Genomic DNA, 13,184 nt, shown 5'->3' on the forward strand with positions numbered 1-13,184 from the left:
TCTTCTATGAAATGCTCAGTAAATGTTTGTTGTATTAGTGAGTGAATGTAGGGCAGTAATTAAGTGCTCTGCTTTTAATACACAAAAGGAATTGAGATGGGAAATCAGTTCTCACATATGCATCTGTGGTCCTTTGTTCATCACATCACGTTTCTCTAAATTGATTAAGAACAAAGTGAAGACCAGGCGCAGTGGCTCACGCCTGTAATCCCAGCACTTTGGGAGGCCGAGGCAGGAGGATCACTTGAGGTCAGGAATTCGAGACCCACCTGGCCAACATGGCGAAACCCCGTCTCTACTAAAAATACAAAACTTAGCTGGGTGTGGTGGTGCATGCCTGTAATCCCAGCTACTCAGGAGGCTGAGTCAAGAGAATCGCTTGAACCTGGGAGGCGGAGGTTGCAGTAAGCCGAGATTGCACCACTGCATTCCAGCCTAGGCAACAGAGCAAGACTCCATCTCAAAAAACAAAAAAGAACAGAGTGAAAACACCTGGGAGCCAGAGGCAGTGCCCTCCCTGCCATAGATGAAAATAAAGGGGGAACTGGAGGTGCTGACATGGCAAGTGGGCATTCTTGGAAACAAGCTTCTGGGGTGTGAAGGTTACTAGACTCTTGACCTGAAACCCCTGGGTAATACATCATGCGCTGGGCTGGAGATTTATGTGTAGTGAGAGGTAGCCCAGCATAGTGAGCTCAGACGGGGATGGCAGACTGCCTGGGTTTGAATCCCAGCCTCTTCCTTTACTAGCTTGATGATCATGAGCAAAACGTAATCTCATCTTGTCCTGGCATCCTAATCTCTGTTTCAGCATCCTCATCTATATAATGAGGATAATGACAAGAGCACCTACCGCTCAGAGTGGTCATGAGGATGAAATGAGTCAATACAGATCAGGTCCTGAGAACAGTGCCTGGCACAGAGTAAGTGCCATATCCACAATAGAAGTTGTAATTATAAAGACTGGCCTTCTAGGTTAAATTTCTTTTTTTTTGTTTGGTTGAGACGGAATCTCACTATATAGCCCAGGCTGGAGTACAGTGGCGCGATCTCGGCTCACCACAACCTCCGCCTCTCAGGTTCAAGCCATTGTCCTGCCTCAGCCTCCTGAGTAGCTGAGATTACAGGCACTTGCCACCACACCTGGCTAATTTTTATATTTTTAGTAGAGACAGGGTTTCACTATGTTGGCTAGGCTGATCTTGAACTCCTGACCTCAAGTGATTCGCCTGCCTCGGCCTCCCAAAGAGCTGGGATTACAGGCGTGAGCCACCGCGCCCAGCCTCTAGGTTAAATTTCCCATGTCTATTCTCTCCGTCTCACCAATGTGCTTGTCCATGAATGCTAACCTCAAACTATTGGTAGGTTCCCATCCCATAGTTCACACTTACCTTGTCAAACATGAAGACTTTATTGATTTGGCCTTGGAAGATCTTCAGGACAGAAGTGATGTGCATATAGGCATCCTGGATGGCTGGGCCTATCTCTTCTGCTTTGTCTTGGTCTTCAAACATCAGATTCACAAACACAGTCGTCACTGGGCGAAGCTCAGACAAATAGCCCTGAAGCTGTTTGTCATTAATCTGCAAAGTAGACAGCAGCTTTCTGTAGGTGTCCTCGGCAGTGGATCCCTCCCCCAACACAGCCCCCACCTCATACCTGAAATCATCTAGGGAATGTCTACCTCAGAATGTGTGAGGTAAAACATGACAGAGCCAGCATGCCTGAAGTCGAGCAGATGGAAATAGAACCAAAATCCCTCTCTTCCAGTGGGGACTTATGCATGTGGTAATTTTTGGCCAGCAACCACTCCATTACCCCAACTGCTGGCTTCCTCATGCCAATATGAGCCATCGCAATAAGGGAAAGAACTACTGTTCTTTTTGGCTCTCTTATTTTTTAAAAAAAATTAAAAATTTTTTAATTTTTGTAGATCTATAGTAGATGTACATATTTATGTGTTACATGAGATATTTTGATACAGGCATGCAATGTGTGATAATCACATCAGGGTAAATGGATTATTCATCCCCTCAAGCATTTATCCTTTATGTTACAAACAATCCAATTATACTCTTTACTTATTTTTAAAATGTATGATTGTATTAGTCCATTCTCCCACTGCTATAAAGAACTACCTGGCTGGGCGCGGTGGCTCAAGCCTGTAATCCCAGCACTTTGGGAGGCTGAGACAGGTGGATCACAAGGTCAGGAGATCGAGACCCTCCTGGCTAACCCGGTGAAACCCCGTCTCTACTAAAAAATACAAAAAACTAGCTGGGCGAGGTGGCGGGCGCCTATAGTCCCAGCTACTCGGGAGGCTGAGGCAGGAGAATGGCGTGAACCCTAAAGGCGGAGCTTGCAGTGAGCTGAGATCCAGCCACTGCACTCCAGTTTGGGTGACAGAGCAAGACTCCATCTCAAAAAAAAAAAAAAAAAAAAAAAAAAGGAACTACCTGAGACTGGGTAATTTACAAAGAAACGAGGTTTAATTGACTCACAGTTCTCTGGGCTGTACAGGAAGCATGGCTGGGGAGGACTCAAACTTATAACATGGAGGAAGATGAAGGAGAAGCAGGCACATCTTATATGGCCAGAGGAGAGCAGGGGGAAGTGCTACATACTTTTAAACAACCAGATCCCATGAGAACTCATTTACTATCATGATGAGAACAGCAAGGTTGTAATCTACCCCTATGATCCAATCACCTTCTACCAGTCCTCTCCACCAACATTGGGGATTATAATTCAACATGAGATTTGGGAGGGGATACAAATCCAAATCATATCAATGATTAAATTATTTTTTACTATAGTTACCCTGTTGTGCTAGCAAATACTAGGTCTTTCTCATTCTTTCTCTTTTTTTGTACTCATTGACCATCCTCGATTCCTCCTTATCCCCCACTACCCTTCCCAACCTTTGATAGCCATCCTTATATTCTCTATCCCCATGAGTTCAATGGTTTATTTTTTATTTTTATTTTTTTGAGATGGAGTCTCGCTCTGTTGCTCAGGCTGGAGTGCAGTGGCACGATCTCGGCTCACTGCAACCTCCGCCTCCTGGGTTCAAGTCATTCTCCTGCCTTAGCTTCCTGAGTAGCTGGAATTACAGGCATGTACCACCACACCCGGCTAATTTTTATATTTTTAGTAGAGATGAGGTTTCACCATGTTGGTCAGGCTGGTCTCAAACTCCTGACTGCATGATCTGCCTGCCTTGGCCTCCCAAAGTGCTGGGATTACAGGCATGAGCCACTGTGCCCAGCCCAACAGTTTTAATTTTTAGCTCCCACAAATCAGTGTGAACATGCGGTTTCTCTTTCTATACCTGGTTTTTATTTCACTTAACATATTGACCTCCAGTTCCATTCATGTTGTTGCAAATGACAGATCTCATTCTTTTTTATGACTGAATAGTACCACATTTGTGTATATGTACCACATTTTCTTTATCCATTTCTCTGTTGATGGACACTTAAGTTGCTTCCAAGTCTTGACTATTGTGAATAGCACTGCGGTAAACATGGGAGTGCAGATATCTCTTCAATATATTGATTTCTTTTGATTAGGTATCTAGGAGTAGAATTTCTAGATTGTATGGAAGCTCTATTTTTTAGCTTTTTGAGGAACTTTCAAACTGTTCTCCATGGTGGTTGTGCTAATTTACATTCTCATTAACAGTGTACAAGGATTCCCTTTTTTCCACATCCTGTCCAGCATTTGTTATTGCCTGTCTTTTGGATAAAAGTCATTTTAACTGGGATGAGATGATAATCTTATTGTAGTTTTGATTTTCATTTATCTGATGATCAGTGATGTTGAGCACCTTTTCACATACTTGTTTGACATTTGTACGTCTTCCTTTGAGAAATGTCTATTTAGTTTTTTTTTTTTTTTTTTTGAGACGGAGCCTCACTCTGTTGCCCGGGCCGGAGTGCAGTGGCACATCTCAGCTCACTGCAACCTCCGCCTCCCGGGTTCAAGAGATTATCTTGCTTCAGCCTCCTGAGTAGCTGGGATTACAGGCGCCTGCCACTACGCCCAACTACTTTTTTGTATTTTTAGTAGAGATGGGGTTTCACCATGTTGGCCAGGCTGGTCTTGAACTCCTGATCTCATGATTTGCCTGCTTCGGCCTCCCAAAGTGCTGGGATTACAGGTGTGAGCCACCGTGCCTGGCCTTATTCAGATCTTTTACCCATTTTTTAAATTGGATTATTAGATTTATTTCTATAGAGCTGTTACAGCTCCTTATATATTCTGGAGATTAATTCCTTGTCATATGGGCAGTTTGCAAATACTTTCTTCCATTTCTTCACTTTGTTGACAGTTTCTTTTGCTGTGCAGAAACTTTTAAAACTTGACGTTAAAATCAATGTGCAAAACCCACAGGCATTCCTATACACCAATAACAGACAGAGAGCCAAATCATGAGTGAATTCCCATTCACAATTGCTTCAAAGAGAATAAAATACCTAGGAATCCAACTTACAAGGGATGTGAAGGACCTCTTCAAGGAGAACTACAAACCACTGCTCAATGAAAGAAAAGAGGACACAAACAAATGGAAGAACATTCCATGCTCATGGAGAGGAAGAATCAATATCATGAAAATGGCCATACTGCCCAAGGTAATTTATAGATTCAATGCCATCCCCATCAAGCTACCAATGACTTTCTTTTTTTTTTTTTGAGACGGAGTCTTGCTCTGTCACCCAGGCTGGAGTGCAGTGGCCGGATCTCGGCTCACTGCAAGCTCCGCCTCCTGGGTTTACGCCATTCTCCCACCTCAACCTCCGGAGTAGCTGGGACTATAGGTGCCCACCACCTCGCCCGGCTAGTTTTTTGTATTTTTTAGTAGAGACGGGGTTTCACCGTGTTAGCCAGACTGGTCTCCATCTCCTGACCTCGTGATCCGCCCGTCTCGGCCTCCCAAAGTGCTGGGATTACAGGCTTGAGCCACCGCGCCCGGCAACTTTCTTTACAGAATTGGAAAAAAATACTTTACAGTTCATATGGAACAAAAAAAAGAGCCCACATTGCCAAGGCAATCCTAAGCCAAAAGAACAAAGCTGGAGGCATCATGCTACCCGACTTCAAACTATACTACAAGGCTACAGTAACCAAAACAGCATGATACTGGTACCAAAACAGAGATATAGACCAATGGAACAGAACAGAGCCCTCAGAAATAATACTACACATCTACAACCATTTGATCTTTGACAAACCTGACAAAAACAAGAAATGGGGAAAGGATTCCCTATTTAATAAATGGTGCTGGGAAAATTGGCTAGCCATAAGTAGAAAGCTGAAACTGGATCCTTTCCTTACTCCTTATACGAAAATTAATTCAAGATGGATTAGAGACTTAATCTCTTGTTTTCTTAGTTAGCATGGCTGAAAGTTTCTAAATTCCTTCTCTGTGTTATCTTGAATTTCTTTGAGTTCCTCAAACAGCTTTTTTGAATTACCTGTCTGAAAGGTCACATGTCTCTGTTTCTCCATCCTGGTGCCTTATTTAGTTCCTTTGTGAGGTCATGTTTTCCTGGATGGTTTTGATACTTGTGGAAGTTCGTCAGTGTCTGGACATTGAAGAGTCAGGTATTTTTTTTTTTTTTTTTTTTTTGAGATGGGGTCTGGCTCTGTCGCCCAGGCTGGAGTGCGGTGGCCGGATCTCAGCTCACTGCAAGCTCCGCCTTCCGGGTTTACGCCATTCTCCTGCCTCAGCCTCCCGAGTAGCTGGGACTACAGGCGCCTGCCACCTCGCCCGGCTAGTTTTTTGTATTCTTTAGTAGAGACGGGGTTTCACCGTATTAGCCAGGGTGGTCTCGATCTCCTGACCTGGTGATCCGCCCGTCTCGGCCTAGAGTCAGGTATTTATTGTAGTCTTTGACATTTAGGCTTGTTTGTACCTGTCCTCCTTGGGAAGGCTTTCCATATATTCAAAAAAACTTGGGTGTTGTGATCTAAGCCATATCTGCATTACAGAGCACCCCAAGTGCAGTAATGCTATGGTTCTTGCAGACTCATAGAGGTACCACCTTTGTGGTCTTAAATAAGATCCAGAAGGATTCTCTGGGTTACCAGGCAGAGACTTTTGTTCTCTTCCCTTACTTTCTCCCAAACAAACGGAGTCTCTATTTCTCTGTGCTGAGCTGCTTGGAGCTGGTGGTGGAGTCACACAAGCACCCTTGTGGCTACCATCACTGAGACTGCACTGGGTCAGACCTGAAGCCAGCACAGCACTGGATATTGCCCAAGGCCCACTGTGACTACTACCAGGCTACCACCTATTTTTGTTCAAGGTTCTAGTGCTCTGCAATCAGCAGGTGGCAAAGGCAGCCAGGCATGTGTCTTTCCCTTCAGGGTGATGAGTTCCCTCAGGCCCCATACAGGTCCATAGATGCCATCTGCTAGTTTGGCTCTCTTATTTTTATAGTTAGGAATAATGTAATTCAACCTTCTATTTTCATTAGGTTTCTTCTGGAATGTTTTCACATTCTATCCTACACTATGTACAAACAAACTGAAATCAGTATTATTATCCCCATTTTACTGATTAGATAACTGATGTATGGAGAAGTAACACAATTTTCCCAAGGTCACATAAGGACACAATAAACTAGAACCCAAATCTCCAGACTCCTCATCCAACATTTATTTATTTATTTATTTATTTTTGAGACAGAGTCTCGCTCTGTCACCGAGGCTGGAATGCAGTGGCACAACATCGGCTCATTGCAACCTCTGCCTCCCGGGTTCAAGCGATTCTCCTGTCTCAGCCTCCTGAGTAGCTGAGATTACAAGTGTGCGCCACCACAACTGGCTGATTTTTGTATTTTTAGTAGAGACAGGGTTTCACCATGTTGGTCAGGTTGGTCTTGAACTCCTGGCCTTGTGATCCGCCACCTCGGCCTCCCAAAGTGCTGGGATTACAGGCATGAGCCATCGCACCTGGCTCATCCACATTTAATCTGCCACACACTCCTGCCTCTCTGCGGTGGTATATTTCATTTCTTCTCTCCAACACAACAGGCATAGGGAAAAGAAAGGAGAGTATTCCCAAATTATTCCTGCCAATCATCACTCCTGAATTTTGTTAATTAAGTACATAGCAAACCAATAGGGGAAAATCACTGCGCTTTCTCCTCGAAATAGCACAGAAGTGTCAGATTCTTCAACAAAAATGTGAAGCACATTTTCTAGATTAAAGAAGAATTGGTATAGGGAATAATGCAGCCATGCTTCCTAACTGCCTATAAGGTCCTGGTTTCATGTAATTTTATTATTTTTATAAAAGGGATTTAATAATTTCTAATTAACCAATGTGCTGATTTTCTTCTTTCTTTCTTTCTTCTTTCTTTCTTCTTTCTTTCTTTTCTTTCTTATCTTTCTTTCTTTCTTTAGAGACAGGGTCTCACTCTGTCCCGAAGTCTGGAGTGCGGTGGCACCATCTCAGCTCACTGCAACCTCCATCTCCTTGTTCAAGTGATCCTCTCACCTCAGCCTCCTGAGTAGCTGAGGCTATAGGCACATGCCACCACACCCAACTAATTTTTGTATTTTTGTAGAGATGGGGTTTTGCCATGTTGTCAAGGCTGGTCTTGAACTCCTGGGCTCAAGTGATCCACCTGTCTGGGCCTCCCAAAGTGCTGGGATTACAGGCATGAGCCTGGCCTTGATTTTTCAAATAAAATCATTCACAAGTAAATAAAAAAATTTCTGTCAGACTATGTATTCTGAGTTTTGGCTTGGAAAAGAGGACTACAGTATCTTTAAGGACTTTTCTTCTTTGGGTGCAGGGGCTGGTTTTGGTAAAGTTGTAAAAGGTTGTCTTTGGTCTTGTTTTCAACCCTCTTAGCTGTACCTCTTCACCAGGTAAACATTTTTCCTACCTGGAATTTTCCCAGTGACTCACAGAGTCCATCTTATATTCCATTGCTAAAGACCTTGTTTTCAGCTGGTTGCAATTAAAGAAGCATAATGTATTATATCTCTTGAGAATGGCTAGGGGAGAATGGGGTGACTTTTTTAAGCTTCGAAAGCCATGAAGAGTCAAGCAATTGCAGGTACTAGGGGTAATATTTTTACAGTGGGCTGAAGTGGCAGGGTGCGTTCTGATACCTCTCCAATTCACTTATGAAGGCAGCTACCCACTGGACAGGCCTTTGTTACAAAGATTTCCTCCAGGACACAACAGCATTTTGATGGGACTAAGTATCAAAGCAGGCATGTATTAGGAGGGTGGATAGCCTGTGCAAAAATTGTAGAATTCAGACAGACCAGGGTTCAAATCCTAGCTATATCTTTTACTTGACAACCTCAGGAAAGGTTGTAGTGTTCTCTGTGTCTCAGTTTTCTTATACATATAAAATGGGGATAAAAATATCTACCAAGGACTGTAAAGAATAAATACATGAACTAGCAGAGTGACTGGTATATGGTGAGCAGTAAGAGACAGTTATAATTCACATGGATTAATAAATTTGAGAGAATCAAGATTAAGAGAATAAAAAGAGAAAACACTGGAGGGTGGAGGTAGCTCAGAGTATACTAATTACCTGCATTGCTAAATCTCAAAACTTAAGATCTAATGCAAATGACTTGGAGAAATAGTGTGCCAACGTTCATCCACTTGAAGTCTTTCTGCAATGTGGCATACAGAAAGGGTGCCCACATGTTCTTATATGCTTGCAACAGCTCCCATTTGCCCAATTATATAAGCAACGCAGTCCTACTTTATGCCTGTTGTCAGGTTATAATTGTGAATAATGCCCTCTTTTAAAGTGTCGAGATTTGAACAATGAATTTCACAGTCACCTACACATAGAGAATGTCTTTTTAGGCTCAGAGTGGTGGCTCATGCCTGTAATCCCAGCACTGTGGGAGGATGAGGCGGGCAGATCACTTCAGGTCAGGAATTTGAGACCAGTCAGGCCAATATGGTGAAACTCCATCTCTACTAAAAATACAAAAAGTTAGCTGGGTGTGGTGGCACATGTGGGGAGGCTGAGGCGGGGGAATTACTTGAACCCGGGAGGCAGAGGTTGCAGTGAGCTGAGATCATGCCGCTGCATTTCAGCCTGGGTGACAGAGTGAGACTCTGTCTCAAAAAAAAAAAAAAAAAAGAAACAAAAAAAAAAGGAAGTCTTTTTATTTTAATGGAACATTTTACTATTTACTAGTAGCTGCTGGGTTTTTTTTCTTAAATCTTAAAACTCCAGCTGTCCAGATCCCTGACATCCCCAAAGCCTATAAATTCAATTATGAAAATACCTGCTTCAAAATGCTTTCCATCACATACTTTTGTAGGGACATCTCCAGTTCAGGATCAGGCTTCAACGTGCACGCAAGCCTCAGGAGGTCTAAGAAGGCAGAAGGAGGGCGCAGGCTCAGAGAGGGAAGTTTGGCTCTGCAGTGCCAGCAAGAGGAGTCTCCCAGTCCCTATTCTCTTGGGCATTGAGCTGTCCTGTCTTTACAGTTGTCAGGAGACTCTGGGACACCTAGGGGCCCAAAGGGCCAGGGGAAATCCAGAGAGGAGCTCTTAGAGGTTACGGGTTTCCCAAAATTCAGTCACATGTAGCTGAAAACCTTGTTCAAACTGACATCATGCTTTGGGACTTAGGGAGATTTTCACTTCTGAACTTGGTGTAGAACTATTGCCACAGGAGATGGGAACAAACAAATGAGGGCATGACAAGAGAGGAGCATGGTGACAGAATGAAGGAGATGGTAGAATTGAAAGAGCAGCAGGAATAACATTAAGAAGAATGGTTCTGATCTCAGGCTTGATACCGCTTCACTGTGTGACCCTGGAGAAGTCACTTTGCTGTCCTGGTTGCCTCTTGTTTCTTCACCTGGGAAAAGAGTAGTTGAGCTTCATGATCTCTATGGTTCCCTTCACTATAAAGATTGATGGTTTTATGCTCTAGGATAGATTGATAAGAGATGGTAGGAATGAGTTTGAGGAAATCAAAAAATAAAGGAGACAGAAATGGTGAAGGGTTTTCAGCAGGGAAAGAATGATAATGTGAAAAATGTGTGTGTGTGTGTGTGTATGTGTGTGTCTTTTTAATTTGGCTGGTCCTGATTTGTAGCCTTTATAATAAAACCATAACTGTAAGTGTAGCACTTTGCTGAGTTCTGTGAGTCATTTCAGCGAATTACTGAACCTGAGGGCATTAAGGAGATCCCCAAATTTGTAGGCAGTTGGTCAGAAGTGCCAATGGTCTGGGTATCCCAGAGCTTGCAGCTAGTGTCTGAAGTTTATAGAGGATTCAACCAATGAAATCCCGCACTAACTCCAGGTGGTTATAACATCAGAATTGCACTGCAGGCCGAGCACAGTGGCTCACACCTGTAATCCCAGCACTTTGGGAGGCCAAGGCGGGCGGATCACGAGGTCAAGAGATGGAGATCATCCTGGCCAACATGGGAAACCCCGTCTTTACTAAAAATACAAAAATTAGCTGGGTGTGGTGGCACACCTCTGTATTCCCAGCTACTCGGGAAGCTGAGGCAGGACAATTGCTTGAACTCGGGAGACAGAGGTTGCAGTGAGCCCAGATCACGCCAGTGCACTCCAACCTGGTGACAGAGTGAGACTCCACCTCAAAAAAAAAAAAAAAAAAAAAAGGAATTGCATTGCAGTATTATGGTGCTCAAAGTAAGGCCTGAAGAAACCCTTCATAGAAGGTACCATTAAGACTCGGGAGGCTGAGGCAGGACAATTGCTTGAACTCGGGAGACAGAGGTTGCAGTGAGCCCAGATCACGCCAGTGCACTCCAATCTGGTGACAGAGCGAGACTCCATCTCAAAAACAAAAAAAAAGGAATTGCACTGCAGTATTATGGTGCTCAAAGTAAGGCCTGAGGAAACCCTTTATAGAAGGTACCATTAAGACCCAGGAGATGGCATTGGTAAAGCTCAAGGAGTGGGTAATGCCATGAGGCTTTCTCCTTCATCTCTGGAGCTTCTGAGGTTCTCAGTCTTTCCTGATCAATGTTTTTACAGTCTCCCCGCTTCCCACCCCACTGCCTATTGTGGCTTTGTAAAAGTACAATCTTCTATTTGTAACATCTAAAATATTCCAGACCTGTACGTACATGATGAGAAAGAATGATTCAAAGATGTTTCTGATGTTTCTCACTTGGATGGAGTTTTCAGGGAAGGATAGGTAGCTAAAGTTCAGATATGTTACTATTAGACGCCTATTTGACATCCAGTGGAAGTCACCCACAGGCAGATATTTTGTTTTTTATGAATTCAGGACAAAAATCTATCCTATAATTCAGAACAAAAGACTGAAGTGAATTCTGGCAGTTAGGTCTGAGACTTGGGTGATGTAAGCAACTTGCAGGACCTTGAGAGTGAGTGTCTGCTTAAGTTTTGTGATACAGGCTTCTCACTTGCCTCATCTTATTCATATGGAAGTTAAGCACGAATGAATGGTTCACTAAGAAGTGAGTAGAGAAGACTAGAAGGTCAAAGACAGATCCCTGAAGTCACCAACATTTAAGAAATGGGAAGCCGGTCACGGTGGCTCACGCCTGTAATCCCAGCAGTTTGGGAGGCCTAAAGGGGTGGACCCCGAGGTCAGGAGATCGAGATCATCCTGGCTAACATGGGGAAACCCTGTCTCTACTAAAAAATACAAAAAATGAGCCAGGCGTGGTGGCAGGGGACGGTAGTCCCAGCTCCACGGGAGGCTAAGGCAGGAGAATGGCGTGAACCCGGGAGGTGGAGCTTGCAGTGAGCCGAGATTGTGCCACTGCACTCCAGCCTGAGCGACAGAGCGTGACTCCGTCTCAAAAAAAAAAAAAAAAAAAGAAATGGGAAGGAAACCAAGCAAAGATTACTGAAAATAGGTGATTTGAGAGGTAAAGGAAAAACTGTTATACTCTTGAACCCAAGGAAAAAGGAGAAGGTAGTGTCCAAGAAAAGAGCGTAAGCTACGGTCAACCACCTAGGATGAGGCCTGAGAGGAGGTCACCTGGTTTGGCAAATTAATGGTCCTTGGTGGCCTTGACATAAACAGTCTCAGTAGACAGCGGAAGACCAGGGCAGAAGATAGATGTCAGCGGTGCAAGACTGAAGAGCAGGTGAGCACAGACATCAAGGTGATTGCAATCAGTATTTATTGGATGAATAAATAAATAAGGGGATACGAGAACAGGTATAAATACATTTACAGATTACTTTTCTGAGAAGTTTATTGGTGAAGGTTAGGAGGGGAAAGCAGCACACAAAGAAGCTTTACTTTTTCTTTTATCCTAGGGGATACTTATTAATGTTTGATGGATGAGGGAAAGGAGTCAGTGCCTACCTAGGGAGAGGTGGAGGGTATGGGGAGTGTCATACTTAGAACTGCTATCCCAGAGAATGGGAAGTAGGTACCCTTTGATAAGGACCAGGAGCTGTGTTGAGGAGCTCACCCACTAGTAATGAAGCTATTGCCATTGGTATAAGACCCTACTGACCACCGGTAGAGGTAGGTGGGTACTTACTTTTGTGCTTACCAGAAGGATAATAATTCATGAAGGTCATACACTTTGTGAAAAATTCATCAAAATTAAAAGAAGGGGGTGGTTTTAAGAAGTTAACCTAAATAAAAGAAAATGAGAGGTTATCAGTTATTCTGAGAACTGTTTAATCCTTTGGAGTGTAATTTCTCAGCAGAAAGTCAGAGAGTATGCTTTTGACTGCACCGTGATTGGCACACTTAAACACCAAAAATCTTTTGTAAAATTGAATTTTTAAATTAAAAATTTAAAAAGTCTTTCCAATTACAGTATTCACTCAGATCTCAATATCTGGTATATGCACACAGAGGGTCATTCCAAGGGGGACTAATCTTATACTTTTCCACCCTTAGAACTTTTTCCTGCTTTTTTTCTTTCATAACATTTTAATTCAAATAAAACCTGGTTAAACTGTACACCACTTCTTTCTCATAAGTGTTAAAGGACGGGGGCTGATGGCCAAAAAGAAATTAGGAGCATCACCAGTCATAAGACATCAAGATCATGAGACGCATGTGATGACACACTGAGAATGGCACGACCTCACTTTTGTGGTATTCTTGCTAAAAAAAAAAAAAAAAAAAAAAGCATAAACTTAGTCCAATAAAGAGAAAACATCAGGCCTGTAATCCCAGCACTTTGGGAGGCTGAGGTGG

At 43.3% G+C, this 13,184-nt stretch overlaps 1 protein-coding gene across 5 annotated transcripts in view; it reads right to left on the reverse strand.

Moving 5' to 3' along the window:
* The window catches only part of ADCY10 (adenylate cyclase 10), a 107,119-nt gene that overhangs the window by 76,421 nt on the left and 17,514 nt on the right, over positions 1-13,184 (reverse strand). For all 5 annotated transcript variants that reach the window (XM_033197233.1, XM_033197232.1, XM_033197234.1 and 2 more), the window contains 3 exons: positions 12,514-12,610; positions 9,283-9,371; positions 1,392-1,583 (listed from right to left, as the gene is read on the reverse strand). In XM_033197233.1, the coding sequence (XP_033053124.1) occupies positions 1,392-1,583; positions 9,283-9,371; positions 12,514-12,610 (378 nt within the window). The remainder of the gene's footprint in view (positions 1-1,391; positions 1,584-9,282; positions 9,372-12,513; positions 12,611-13,184) is intronic.

The sequence above is a fragment of the Trachypithecus francoisi genome, unplaced genomic scaffold (assembly GCF_009764315.1).
Source record: "Trachypithecus francoisi isolate TF-2019V2 unplaced genomic scaffold, Tfra_2.0 Lachesis_group5, whole genome shotgun sequence".
NCBI classification, from domain to species: Eukaryota; Metazoa; Chordata; class Mammalia; order Primates; family Cercopithecidae; genus Trachypithecus; species Trachypithecus francoisi.